Source organism: Anguilla anguilla, chromosome 5 (assembly GCF_013347855.1).
Source record: "Anguilla anguilla isolate fAngAng1 chromosome 5, fAngAng1.pri, whole genome shotgun sequence".
NCBI lineage: Eukaryota > Metazoa > Chordata > Actinopteri > Anguilliformes > Anguillidae > Anguilla > Anguilla anguilla.
Window position 1 is genome coordinate 63,152,133 of NC_049205.1, and position 12,015 is coordinate 63,164,147.

General features: G+C 44.7%; 1 protein-coding gene and 1 long non-coding RNA gene across 5 annotated transcripts; both read right to left on the reverse strand.

The window, feature by feature from the left end:
* Nucleotides 1-1,220: 1,220 nt before the first annotated feature.
* Nucleotides 1,221-4,144, reverse strand: LOC118228074. The gene is made up of 3 exons (XR_004765404.1): nucleotides 3,943-4,144; nucleotides 2,752-2,837; nucleotides 1,221-2,298 (listed from the first exon to the last, which is right to left on the reverse strand). It is a non-coding gene; the product is annotated as an uncharacterized LOC118228074 (long non-coding RNA).
* Nucleotides 4,145-4,322: 178 nt separating this feature from the next.
* On the reverse strand, nucleotides 4,323-11,413 carry LOC118228116. 4 transcript variants are annotated; one of them, XM_035419415.1, is made up of 7 exons: nucleotides 11,260-11,413; nucleotides 7,815-7,850; nucleotides 7,425-7,520; nucleotides 6,580-6,649; nucleotides 6,374-6,450; nucleotides 5,659-5,724; nucleotides 4,323-5,001 (listed from the first exon to the last, which is right to left on the reverse strand). In XM_035419415.1, the coding sequence occupies exons 1-7, from the start codon at nucleotides 11,315-11,317 to the stop codon at nucleotides 4,709-4,711; spliced, it is 696 nt and encodes a 231-aa protein (XP_035275306.1). In that variant the 5' UTR covers nucleotides 11,318-11,413; the 3' UTR covers nucleotides 4,323-4,708. The 4 variants fall into 4 exon arrangements, with proteins under 4 accessions (XP_035275306.1, XP_035275308.1, XP_035275307.1 ...); XM_035419417.1 differs by lacking the exon at nucleotides 6,374-6,450 and adding an exon at nucleotides 6,324-6,331 and having other exon boundaries at nucleotides 6,583-6,649; nucleotides 11,260-11,412; XM_035419416.1 differs by having other exon boundaries at nucleotides 6,374-6,445; nucleotides 6,578-6,649; nucleotides 11,260-11,412.
* Nucleotides 11,414-12,015: the final 602 nt, after the last annotated feature.

Genomic DNA, 12,015 nt, shown 5'->3' on the forward strand with positions numbered 1-12,015 from the left:
GCGGGAGCTTGTGTGCAGCAGAAGCGGGAGAAAACCGAGAGGCGGTGTTACAGAGCCTGACTTTATCGATAATCCTGTACGGAATATCAGACCAGCCGCAAAGAATAACTCCCAACTCTGACTTTACACTCTGACTTTACACTCTGACTTTACACTCTGACTTTACACTCTGACTTCACACTGCATAGAAGGCTTATTCTGCAGCCCAGTCCTCACATGTAAGCAGCATCAATAAACACAGAGGAAAAAATTCCACTTGGTGCTTATGAGGACAGAGCCTCACCCTGGATTAGCCATAAATCAACAGACTGTATTATTATTATTATTATTTTTTTTTTAAAGCATCGCCCTTGATTCCACAAATCCTGTTATTTAAAAAAAAAATTTTTTTCTAAGAATTCTAGAGCAAGGGGGAAAATGAGAGAGCATCATAACCCAAAAAGAGGACCCCTCTGCCAGCGATCCGAGCAGACACGTTATATGGGTTAAGATTTCATGCAGCAGCTCTATGAATAATCACATTAATTTCCGGTTTGCAATCAGCCTCCTCGATCAAAGCAATTATCCCGACATAACCCTTAATCATGTAAGCTCTGTACCTGGAAACTCAATGCATTGATTGGCAAGCATCTGCCAGCTGCAAGCACGGAGAGGGTAAGTGCTGATAATAAAATATCTATCAAGCAGATGCAAAGCATATTTGGCAGGCCACCATGTCTGAAACTGGATACCTGGGTGCAGTGGCCCTGAAGAGAAGGTACTGCAGTACCCTTCAATGCCCCCCCCTCGCCCCCCCCCCCCCCCCCCCCCCCAAGCTGATAGCCGGTTTTAGATTTGGCCGATCTCTCTGGGTGTATTTTTATACACACATATTCGTTCTGGTTCGCTACTATATCGGACCACGGAAAGACACTTTGACCAGCGGTACGCGTGTGACATTCCAACCGCAGTTCTTCGGACGCTGTCCTGCGTGCGGGCAGATGGGCAGTGTGCTTTTGCGTGGGGTGTTTGTGAAACTGTGTTGAATTTGTATCATGTTTAAACTTTATTCTTTTCTACTCTAGTGTCTGTACTTGCTTTTATGGTCTTTCATGGATGCCATTTCAGGTGAAATAAATGACTGAGCGAAATAAAAATGAATTACAGCAGAATTTGGCATTACATCCCAAAATGAATCACCCCCTCGCTGTGCAACCCTGAGTCAAGCAAAACAATATTGATAACTTTAACAAACAAATAAGTGCAATTTTTATTCCTCCTCAAATACAAGCTGGGCAGGTTCAGAAATCACAGTTTAACTGACAAATTCCATGGACTGCATTTCACATTTCAGCTGGGTTTGAAACCAAGGTGTTGCAGGTTTGAATCACAGGTAGGCCACTGCAGCATATAGTTAAGCAACTGACCCTTAGTGTGATTTTTCCAGTAGATATCCCAGCTGTATAAAAGGTGCACATGCTATATATAATCAATGTCAGCCATTTTGTAAGAAAAATATCATTGGCCTGTCACAGCTGTGCATAACCTCAGGCCTCTACATACAAGTATACACACTTGAGAATCCTCCGTGTTGTCTCTTGACCAAGATGCTTTCGATAGTCGCCATCTACAGGTGGAATTTTTTTTTTTTTTTTAAAAGAAGACTTTTTTCCAAGACCTAAATTGGCTGGTCATTGAGAGAAAAAAGCACAAAAATCTGCAGACACTGCGGCCCTCCAGGGACTGGAGTTTGAGATTTCTGATGTTCCACAGGACTTAAACACTGTCACCCCATTTTGGCCACATCAGCAACGTGAATAAGAGTCATCTCCTTGACATCCATGGATCATCTTCATCATGCTCCGATACTGGGTCACAGTGGTGGAGGTAGGGTTTAGGAGGGTCAGTGTGCATCTTAAGAACAACTCCACTCCAGCATCTTGGAGTGAGAAGCAGAAGCCTTCATTGTTTCGCCTCATAAATCCAGATTTCAGTGCCTACTGACACAAAGTTCTTCACTAACATTTCCAAACTGTGCTTTGGATGCTGCCTTTCTTTCTTTCGGTCTTTCTTTTTTCTTTCTTTCTTCAAAAAGAGTACGAGTCATCAAGGCCTGTGCTGTTTCTTTGCCTTGTGCAGACTCTCCTACACAGTTCTCCTCTTTAAACGGAATCACTATAAGCGTTATAGATCTGACAGGGAGCATTATAAACAATAATAATGATGATAATTATAATAATAATGCAAATGTTAAATAATCCCAGACTTTGCTAAATTAACATGTCGATCTAGGTGAGATATCTTCATATCCTGGAGAACCTGGTATGGAATATAGATTTAAGGGGAGGAAGGGGGGGGGGTGGGGGGAGATGGGGGACACAGTCAAGACATTACATTACAGGCATTTAGCAGATGCTCTTATCCAGAGCGACTTACACAACTTTTACATAGCATTTTACATTGTATCCATTTATACAGCTGGATATATACTGAAGCAATGCAGGTTAAGTACCTTGCTCAAGGGTACAACGGCAGTGTCCTACCCGGGAACCGAACCTGCGACCTTTCGTTTACAAGCCCAGTTCCTTACCCACTGTGCTACACTCCGTCCAATACATTTTGAAGCACTGAACACCCAAACAGAGCGATCCACTAGAGAAGTGCTTTTTGTAAAGCCATTTTACCTCAGGTGTAAAACAATATTTAAGACTGTTTGAAACCTTTGGGGAGCAACAGCAACCCAGTATTCTCCCAAGCCCACTTAGGGTTTACCTTTAGGGGAAAAGCACCAATCATCTTCCCCTTCAGCTCCTGGTGTCACGCCCAGAAGAACGATGTCATCATTTGCACTGTACATCCTGAATGGAGAAATTAAATTAAAAAAAATTTTTTAATGTTGGTAAGCACATATAGGAAAGTACCAAAAACTTGCTCTTGGCCACATTATGAAGCAGCACAATTTCTAAACCTCACATTCTCAGATCTGTGAAACTGTATGTGATGTGGAATATCTATTCATATTCTCTGACACTATATGTGGAATATCTATTCATATTCTCTGAAACTATACGTGCAAATAGCTGTTCATATTCTCTAAGACTACACGAGGAATATCTATTCATATTCTCTGAAACTATATGTACAAATAGCTGTTCATATTCTCTAAGACTACACGAGGAATACCTGTTCATATTCTCTGAGACTATATGTGCAAATATCTATTCTTACCCTCTGAGACTATATGTGGAAATATCTATTCATATTCTCTGAAACTATATGTGCAAATATCTATTCTTACTCTCTGAGACTATATGTGCAAATATCTATTCTTACCCTCTGAGACTATATGTGGAATATCTATTCTTACTCTCTGAGACTATATGTGGAATATCTATTCTTACTCTCTGAGACTATATGTGGAATATCTATTCTTACTCTCTGAGACTATATGTGGAATATCTATTCTTACTCTCTGAGACTATATGTGGAATATCTATTCTTACTCTCTGAGACTATATGTGGAATATCTATTCTTACCCTCTGAGACTATATGTGGAATGTCACATTCTGTGAGACAAAAAGCCCTTTCAGTTGCATCAGGGTTCAGAGGCCTAGTACTAGTGGTTTGACACTGCTGTTACGGGCATTGACTGACTCCTGTCTGTGCCTGGTACCTTTAAGAGGAATAAGCATTTAGACATCTTGGAATTACACAGAACATTCAATAATCGCTTGCTTTAAGAATCGGTTGTATTATAGCATCACAAAGGAGCTAGTTGAAACATTCAAGAATCACTTATTTTTAGGAATCAGTCATTTTACAGCATCATAATGGCATGACAACATACGGGGTGGGGAACCAATGACCAGGAATGCGTGTCTAAAACGAACTTAAGGGGACCCCCAAAGTGTTTTAAGAGTCATTTTGTTTTTAAACCCAGCGGAATGGCGAGATTCACTCACTTTTCCTCCATGTTGTCTGCCACACCTGTGGAAATAAATGGAATGTAAATCTGTCAATCAAAGTACACACCAATGTTTGCACCAACAGTCCAGGAGATTTTACCATTCCATTAAGACACAGGTGTCAAACTCCAGTCCTGGAGGGCCGCAGCGTCTGCGGGTTTAACTCCAGTCCTGGAGGGCCGCAGCGTCTGCGGGTTTAACTCCAGTCCTGGAGGGCTGCAGCGTCTGCGGGTTTAACTCCAGTCCTGGAGGGCAGCAGTGTCTGCGGGTTTAACTCCAGTCCTGGAGGGCCGCAGTGTCTGCGGGTTTAACTCCAGTCCTGGAGGGCAGCGCTGTCTGCGGGTTTAACTCCAGTCCTGGAGGGCCGCAGAGTCTGCGGGTTTAACTCCAGTCCTGGAGGGCAGCAGAGTTTTCGGGGTGTTCTCAGGACCAGTGGTTAATTTAAGTCATTGATTGGCTAAGGAATCTACCCACACACCATGTATGCAAGACCTTAATTGGCAGACACTACAACCCCCTTGGGATTCAGTTTGACACCCTTGCTTTAAACCTACAAAGTATCAGCGTTCCCAGAAGAGCAACGATCTGGGAACAGGAAATACCTGTGGAGAGGCTTTGTTTATGACATGAGGGCGCCCTCTACTGGGAAATTCTTTCCTGTTACATGAAATCGATAATGATTACACACGGGCTGATGCAACTGACTTGGATTCCTGTGCTATAAAGGCAGCACAGGTCCAAACTGAAACATTCAAATTAATGTTCATAATAAAAAGAAATTATACAGGCACACACACACACACACACGCATGCATGCAGTATCATTTCCGAACCTAAGCTGGCTTTCCCCAGTCTGAGGTGGATAAAACACTCCGATGTAAATAAAAGGAGGCTGTTCTGGGAGTGATTTAAGATCCCTGCACAAACAGGCCCTCGGTGCCGTACCTGCGTTTGTGTACGTTCTCGTACAGATGAGGACCTTGCTCTTCAGAGTCAGGACGGTGACGAGCATGAGCACGCCCAGAACTCCCAGGACTATCCAGAGGAACTTCCTGTCTACAGAAGAGGGGTGCATCATCATCATCATCATCATCATCATCAGCGTCATCATCAACAACAACAACAACAATAATTATGATTATAATAATAATAATAATAATAATATTATTAATAATAATTACAACAACAACAACAACAATAATAATAATAATGTAATTATCAAAACTGTTGGACATTTATAACATCATTGCATTTTCATCTAATTTTTGTGCGTTTGTCTCTGCACTGTGCATGTCGTTAAGTTCACATGGTCCAAATATCTTCCGAAGTATGGGTCTATAAATCACGTATGGATAAGCGGTACTGTACAGGTGTGTGAACAAGAGCAGATGCCTTCTTAAACAATCTCATCTCTATTCCATCACTCATGGGTGATGTGCTGCTGTAGACCTGGGCATAGTCACAATGATCGCTCCCTGGGAATATTAATTTCTATTCTCAATGATCGAAGGGTTAGAAGCAGATCTATGACGGACTGAACTTTGAGTTGAACCCTACCGTTGTAGTCGGAGAACATGTTTGGGGTTCTGATGGTTGAAAGACAGAAGGTTTGGACACATTGGACTACCTTTATTACTACAGTTATAAACACAACATGCCTGCCCTCCACATTTAGTCAAATTTTTAGAAACGATAAGATGAAATTATGATTACCTGACTTGGGAGATGCCTCTGGCTCCTCTTTTCGCTTGCTGTCATTAGGAGAGGCATTCTCAGGAGCTGTAGAGAGCAAAAAAACAACGAAGAACATGTCTGCGTTCAGTTTCTGCTCGCTTTTCAGATAACTTTGAGTTTTTCAGCCTAAACCCTTTGAAATGTAGATTTTTTTGGAATGTTTCCTTTTCTTTTCTTTTGTTTCGAAATTCAAAGCCAGGATTGATTGTGACACCAGCGTTAGAATATTCAGTTAAGAACACTGTAAAGGTAAATTTGTCATCTTACACTCTAAAGGGTTGACTGTGTTTGTTTGTGTTAGTGTTCATCAGATTAACCTACAGGGTCCAAGTTGAACTATGCGGTTGTTCCCTGTACTTGGAACGATACTTCTCCCTAGGGTTTTTGACACACTTGTTCCTGGTTATGATTATAGGCTTTATTGTACGTCGCTCTGGATAAGAGCGTCTGCCAAATGCCTGTAATGTAATGTAATGTAATGTTTGTATTCATCACCTTCGATGTCTCTGTCAGTTTGGGAGAATGCAGGCAAGCATGCGTTCTTCTCTGGAGTACATGATGTCATGCCATCGCCTTATCTCACCCCACGCGCCACAAGCCAAGCTCCCGCTGACATTGGTGAGATCCATAAAGCTGTGAGAAACCTGGAGTCCTGAGTCTGTCCACTGAGATGACAGCAAACAGTTAAACTTACCGCCGGCAGACTTTGAGGGTTTCTGGAAGTCCTTATTCTCTCTTTTGTTTTTGCCAGGGGTAGTCTGGGGAGCTGGGAAAAGCGCAACCGAACATCAGCGCGTGCACAGCAGCGTTCAGCGTTCCTCACCCTTTACAGATCTATTGCGCTGTTGGACTTGTTTTTCTTCTCTCAAGTCCAGGTGAACACGCATCTCTCACTCACCTGGTACTGGTGTTGACGTTAAGGTGGTTGACGTTAAGGTGGTAGAGGTGGACGTTTTGGCCAGGTTCTTATCTGTTGAGGAAAATGAGGACCACAGACAACCATATGTAATTATATTGTTTTTAAAATAACTATAAAATGGATCCGTTCTCTTTCTCTTTCTTGCCTGAAGGGGGCAGTGTGTAGGGTGTTGTGGTTGAGGGGGGAAGTTTTGGCTTTGTCTATATCTGTAGTGGTTGCCAGGGGTGTTTTCTTACTCTGGAATGTCAGATTAGTCAGTATTAATGTGACACACTCATCCCACTGTTCAACCGGCATCGACGGACAAATGCATGCTGGGATTGTTTTGTGTGAGAACCAGGAAATTAAACCAGGAAATGTGTGGTGGCTGGGCGTGGTGATGATAATTCTCTACAAAAACATAATAAAAAAGTCTCTCCATCAGTAGCTTAGCCTGTAGGATAACTGTAGGTCATGATGCAATGCTCTGTGTCTGTTCAAGGTAAGGTGAATGTATCACGCTCTTACCTGGATGTGATGCACAGATATAAGTAAAAGCTGATGCCCAGTGAGACTGGTGGAGAAAAGGAGGATTCGTTTTTCGAGTATTGGGACATGCCCAGTCTCTTATAAGTACAACACTGGTCTGCCAGGCATTGAACTGTGGCCCCCCCATGCTGCATCAGTGAGCTAAAGACCAGGGCCACCACAGAAACACTGTTTACCAGTGGAGCACGTGATGTCACGTGATGTCACACCTCCAGCTAATCCGTTTCCATGGGAGCCTGCTTCAGAAGGTGTGAAGGCATTAGGAAAGTGACCTCATCGCCAGCGCGGTGCCACTTACTGCAGAAGGCTTCGAACAGAGCTTCCAGCAGGATCTTCAACTTTCCTGTTAATGCTTTGTGCTGCTGGAGCTGTTTCAGCTGGGAACAGACCTCTCCTGCAAGAGGGGAGCACGTGAGCTGTTTATTATATGTATTTATACATTTATTGTCTGTAGATCATTTTTTTAAAGAAAACCAGGTTGAAATGAGAACACGAGCACAATTATTTGGAGAGTAGGGAAGCCTGTAGTTATGCAGTACATACAGTAAAATCAGAAGTCTCCCAATGTTGGAGTGTCATATATATTTTCGTTTTTTCCCCCAAAGACAATGCGGCTTCTTAAAATATTTGAATCTGAATGAGCTATGATCCCTTTCGACTCACAGAAGCAAAATCCATTTGATCTTACCCGAGTCTGGATCCTGTGGTGGTGTGGTAGTGGATCCTGTAAAGAACATGAACAAACAATGGGGAAAAATAATTAATTTCATTAACAATGCAAGCAAAAGGCAAAGATTCATTGCAGTGGAATTCTTCCACAGTGCTGAGTAACCCATTTTCAGCCTGTCACTTTCTGTACCCACCATTATGATTGACAGACATTGGCAGCTAGAAAAGAAGATTGTTCAAAAAAAAACCAAAAAAAAAAAAAAACCCAATTTTGAAATCCTGCTGAAATTCATCATTCAAGGCTGAGGGTAATTCACATTGAGGTTAGATTGAATACAGACCTCTGTATATATATGAGACACTGATACCAATTTTACATTCCAGATGCAATTTGAACAACTTCATAATTAATAGTTGTTATAAAAACTCTGGCCATGAGGTCATGATGACAATATAGGCCATGGATAACGTATTTAATATTTAATATTCAACATTTTATTATAGCATATAACAGGGCCAACAAATCTCCATCTAGAAGTTTTACCACCGTTGTCATTGTTGTCCACCAGATATCTCATCATTTATGATATTTCTGCATTTCTACTCTTCATCCTCGTGATTTCCTCGTCTTATCTAGAACGCATTCTACGGGAGGGAATGGAACCAGGCGGGCGTTCGCGTTCCGGAGTTTTGGGGCAGGGTTCCACAGGAGACAGATGCCGTTTGAGATGCCTCCTGGTGGAACAATGACTCGGTCAAGTCACAGGCGTGTTCCCATGTGGGAATTCCCTGGGGTGGTTCTGTCGCTGTTTTTCAGACCGACGCCCGCAGCAAAGACGAGTCAGAAACACCACCCTGTCCCTGATTGTGTTACGTGCAAAAAAAATATTTAGTTTTTTTTTTTGTTTGTTTTTTTTTTCAAAAGGGCCTAAATCAAACAGGCTGACAAACACCATTGTACCACCTGCTAATGGCGGGTACTAGCCCGAGTTCTCTGAACAGCGGGTTTCAGGAAGGAGGAAAGGAATTCCTCCGGTCTCAGGTCAGCTTGATTTCCTGTAATTAAGTGGCGTTATAAACACGGCCGTTCGGCGACGCCCAAGCTGCAGTGCAGTCAGATACTGTGGCCTCGACAAAATACAGAAATTATTCCTTTGGGTGACTATTTATTCCTGCATTTCTTGTGCCTGCGATAACTATTGTTGAGCACAGAGGAACCCAGAACACACACAGTAAATGTGTGTGAAGACCTTGTGAGTGAGTGTGTGTGTGTGATTGTGTGTGTGAGTCATCCAATGATGGAGAAAAAATATCATGGAAACGAAACTGTTTTTAGTATAAATGATCACCTCACCCCTCAGCACCCCCACCCCCCCCCCCCCCACCCGAAAAAAAACCAAAACAGGTTGGACTTCTGCCGAGACTTAAAAATAACATCACTTCTTTCTCAAATCCTATTGTATTTTCAGAGAACAACAAACCATATCCACCCATCTTCAAAGCTCTGTCCCACCATTTACGCGAGGCTGTTCGCATGCAGTCCATTCATGCGGTGGGACTACTTTGCTACGGTCACATGCCCTGCTGAAGGTCTGAACCCACAAGCTCGGTGTTAGCAAGCCCAGTTCTTCAACTAGCACGCTACGCTTCCACTACCTCACCACGACACGAAGGTTCCCGGGAACCTTAGTGTTTACTGACTCGATTCTATGTGCCTGCTCGATCGCTCCGCTCTGCAGCAGCAGGGCGCCTTGTAACCCCTCCCACCCGCCCAAAGGGATCACAGAGCTTCTCCGCCCTAGCTCCCCAGTGGTGGAATGAACTCCCCGTCCCCCTCCGAACCTCCCCCTCACTACCCATCTTCCGCCGTGGCCTGAAGACTCATCTCTTCAGACTATACCTAGACTAACCACCACCACGCTGTATATTTCACTCTAAATCTCCCCCCCTCCCCCCCCCCTTTCATGACACTTGTTACATGTTGCCCCATCCCAGCCCTTTTTGGTAATTTGTATTTGTCCTAATACTGTAGCTTATTCTTCTGCCTAGTTGGCTTTGCAGAGGTTAGGTTCGAATAGCGTTCACTGTGTGAACTAAACTGTGTTCTTGGCTAGAAATAGCTGTACAAAATAAGTATTGTACCTTACTGAACCTGTGTTTAGCAGTTGTCTACGACCATGAATTGCACTTTTTGTACGTCGCTTTGGATAAAAGCGTCTGCCAAATAAATGTAATGTAATGGCAGGAGGAGGCGAGCTCCTTCTAACGAAAGCACGGTGGGAACGCTGCGGACGAGAGGAAGTTCAGCCGCTGCTTGTTGTTGTTGCTGGAGCGCAGACAAAAGGGTTTCGGTGGGAGAGCCCGGGTTTTCGATGGGCGCGTTCTGATAAACGTTGCAGCCGTCGCCATGGAGACGATATCACAGCGGCCGGAGTCACCGCGGTACTTTCCTGATCGCCCGACCTCCGCGGCCGCCGACAGGGAACGGAATCAACCGCGCCCTCTACGCATGTCAGACACTGCTGCTCCCACCTCTGTTTACACTGGGGATAAAAGTCAGACACTGCTGCTCCCACCTCTGCTTACACTGGCGGTAAGAGGAAGGCCACGCCCAAGGATGACAGGACATTAAGTCATCATTTCAATTCCAATCCAAAGATACAATCCAATCCACACACAAGCACCCACCCACACACACACACATACACATGCATGCATACAGACACACTCAACAAACACACCCACATCTCTAACATAGACACACACATCAAACACACCCACATCCCCACACACACACACATGCATGCATACAGACACACTCAACAAACACACCCACATCTCTAACACATACAGACACACATGCATACAGACACACACAACAAACACACCCACATCCCCACACACACACATCCCCACACACACACACATGCATGCATACAGACACACTCAACAAACACACCCACATCTCTAAATGGAAATGGTAAATGGACTGCATTTATATAGCACTTTTATCCAAAGTGCTTTACAATTGATGCCTCTCATTCCCCAGAGCAGTTAGGGGTTAGGTGTCTTGCTCAAGGACACTTCGACATGCACAGGGCGGGGTTTGAACTGGCAACCCTCCGACTGCCAGACAATCGGTCTTACCTCCTGAGCTACGTCGCCCTCTCTAACACATACACGCGCACACGAGCCCTTGCACGCATCCTCACACATACACACACACAGACGCACACACCTATTCACGTGCCCACACTCTCACACACACAATCACACCCCCATGTGCCCACACACACACATGCACATACGCGTACACACACACAAACACACTGACACACCCACATGCCCAGGCACACACAGGTACACATACACACACACTCTCACACCCATGTGCCCAGGCACACACAGTTACACACACACACACACTCTCACACACACGGACACAGTACAGCAGTGTACAGTACCTGTCAGTCGCAGTTGTAGTGTGATGAGCAGAACACAGGCAGCTACGGTTGGCTTCATGGTGTTCTCAGGCTGAACAGGACCAGGCCAGGTACCCAACACAGCTCGCGCGTGTGCGTGAGGGGAAAATGAAAGTTGAGAGTTGTGCACTGACAGGACCCTCGCACACCCCCGCACCCCCTCCCTCCCCTGAGGGTGGGGCCAATAGAGGTCAGCTCTCATAGGAAGGAAGGAATCACCAAGGGGGGTGCGGGGGGGGGGGCGGTGGTTGGGGGTGTTACAGAACAACGCCCCGCATCCTCTGCTGCTCCTACACATCTCCCTTTTAACATTACTTTCATTAAACCAGGTAGCACAGCTGGGAGCTCAGTGGGGAACGTGTCGTGTTGTGTAGCCAATCGGATGCAGGTGACGATTAAAACGGCCAGATTTAGAGCCTGTGTTCTCGTTTTGTTTTTGGGTAGGTATTTGACCAGTGGGGTGTTTCAGGAAGCATGATTACTGAGTTAGTTAGGGTAACTGCACTGAGTAAAAACCCCAGAACCCTCCCAAATCTGGAAGAAGTAAAAAGCTGTTCCAGGTCTTTTACTCCGTACAGCTATCCAGCTAACTCAGTAACCCTGCTTGGTGGAATACCCAGGACAGTAGGGTATTATGGGATGGTTTTAGACCACAGTGAAGAAGGACACAGAGACAGACCCCCCCCCCCCCCCCCCCAGGCTCTGGAGAGCGGCATTGGGTGTGATGCTCAGTGCTGT

What these genes read in the sequence shown, in the direction of transcription:
- LOC118228116 (XM_035419415.1), bottom strand. Translation starts at nt 11,317, where the DNA reads ATGAAGCCAACCGTAGCTGCCTGTGTTCTGCTCATCACACTACAACTG. An exon ending in ACCACAGGATCCAGACTCGG is followed by an intron (nt 7,521 to 7,814) that starts GTAAGATCAAAT and finishes CCCCTCTTGCAG; the next exon opens with GAGAGGTCTGTTCCCAGCTG. An exon ending in ACCCTCAAAGTCTGCCGGCG is followed by an intron (nt 5,725 to 6,373) that starts GTAAGTTTAACT and finishes TGCTCTCTACAG; the next exon opens with CTCCTGAGAATGCCTCTCCT.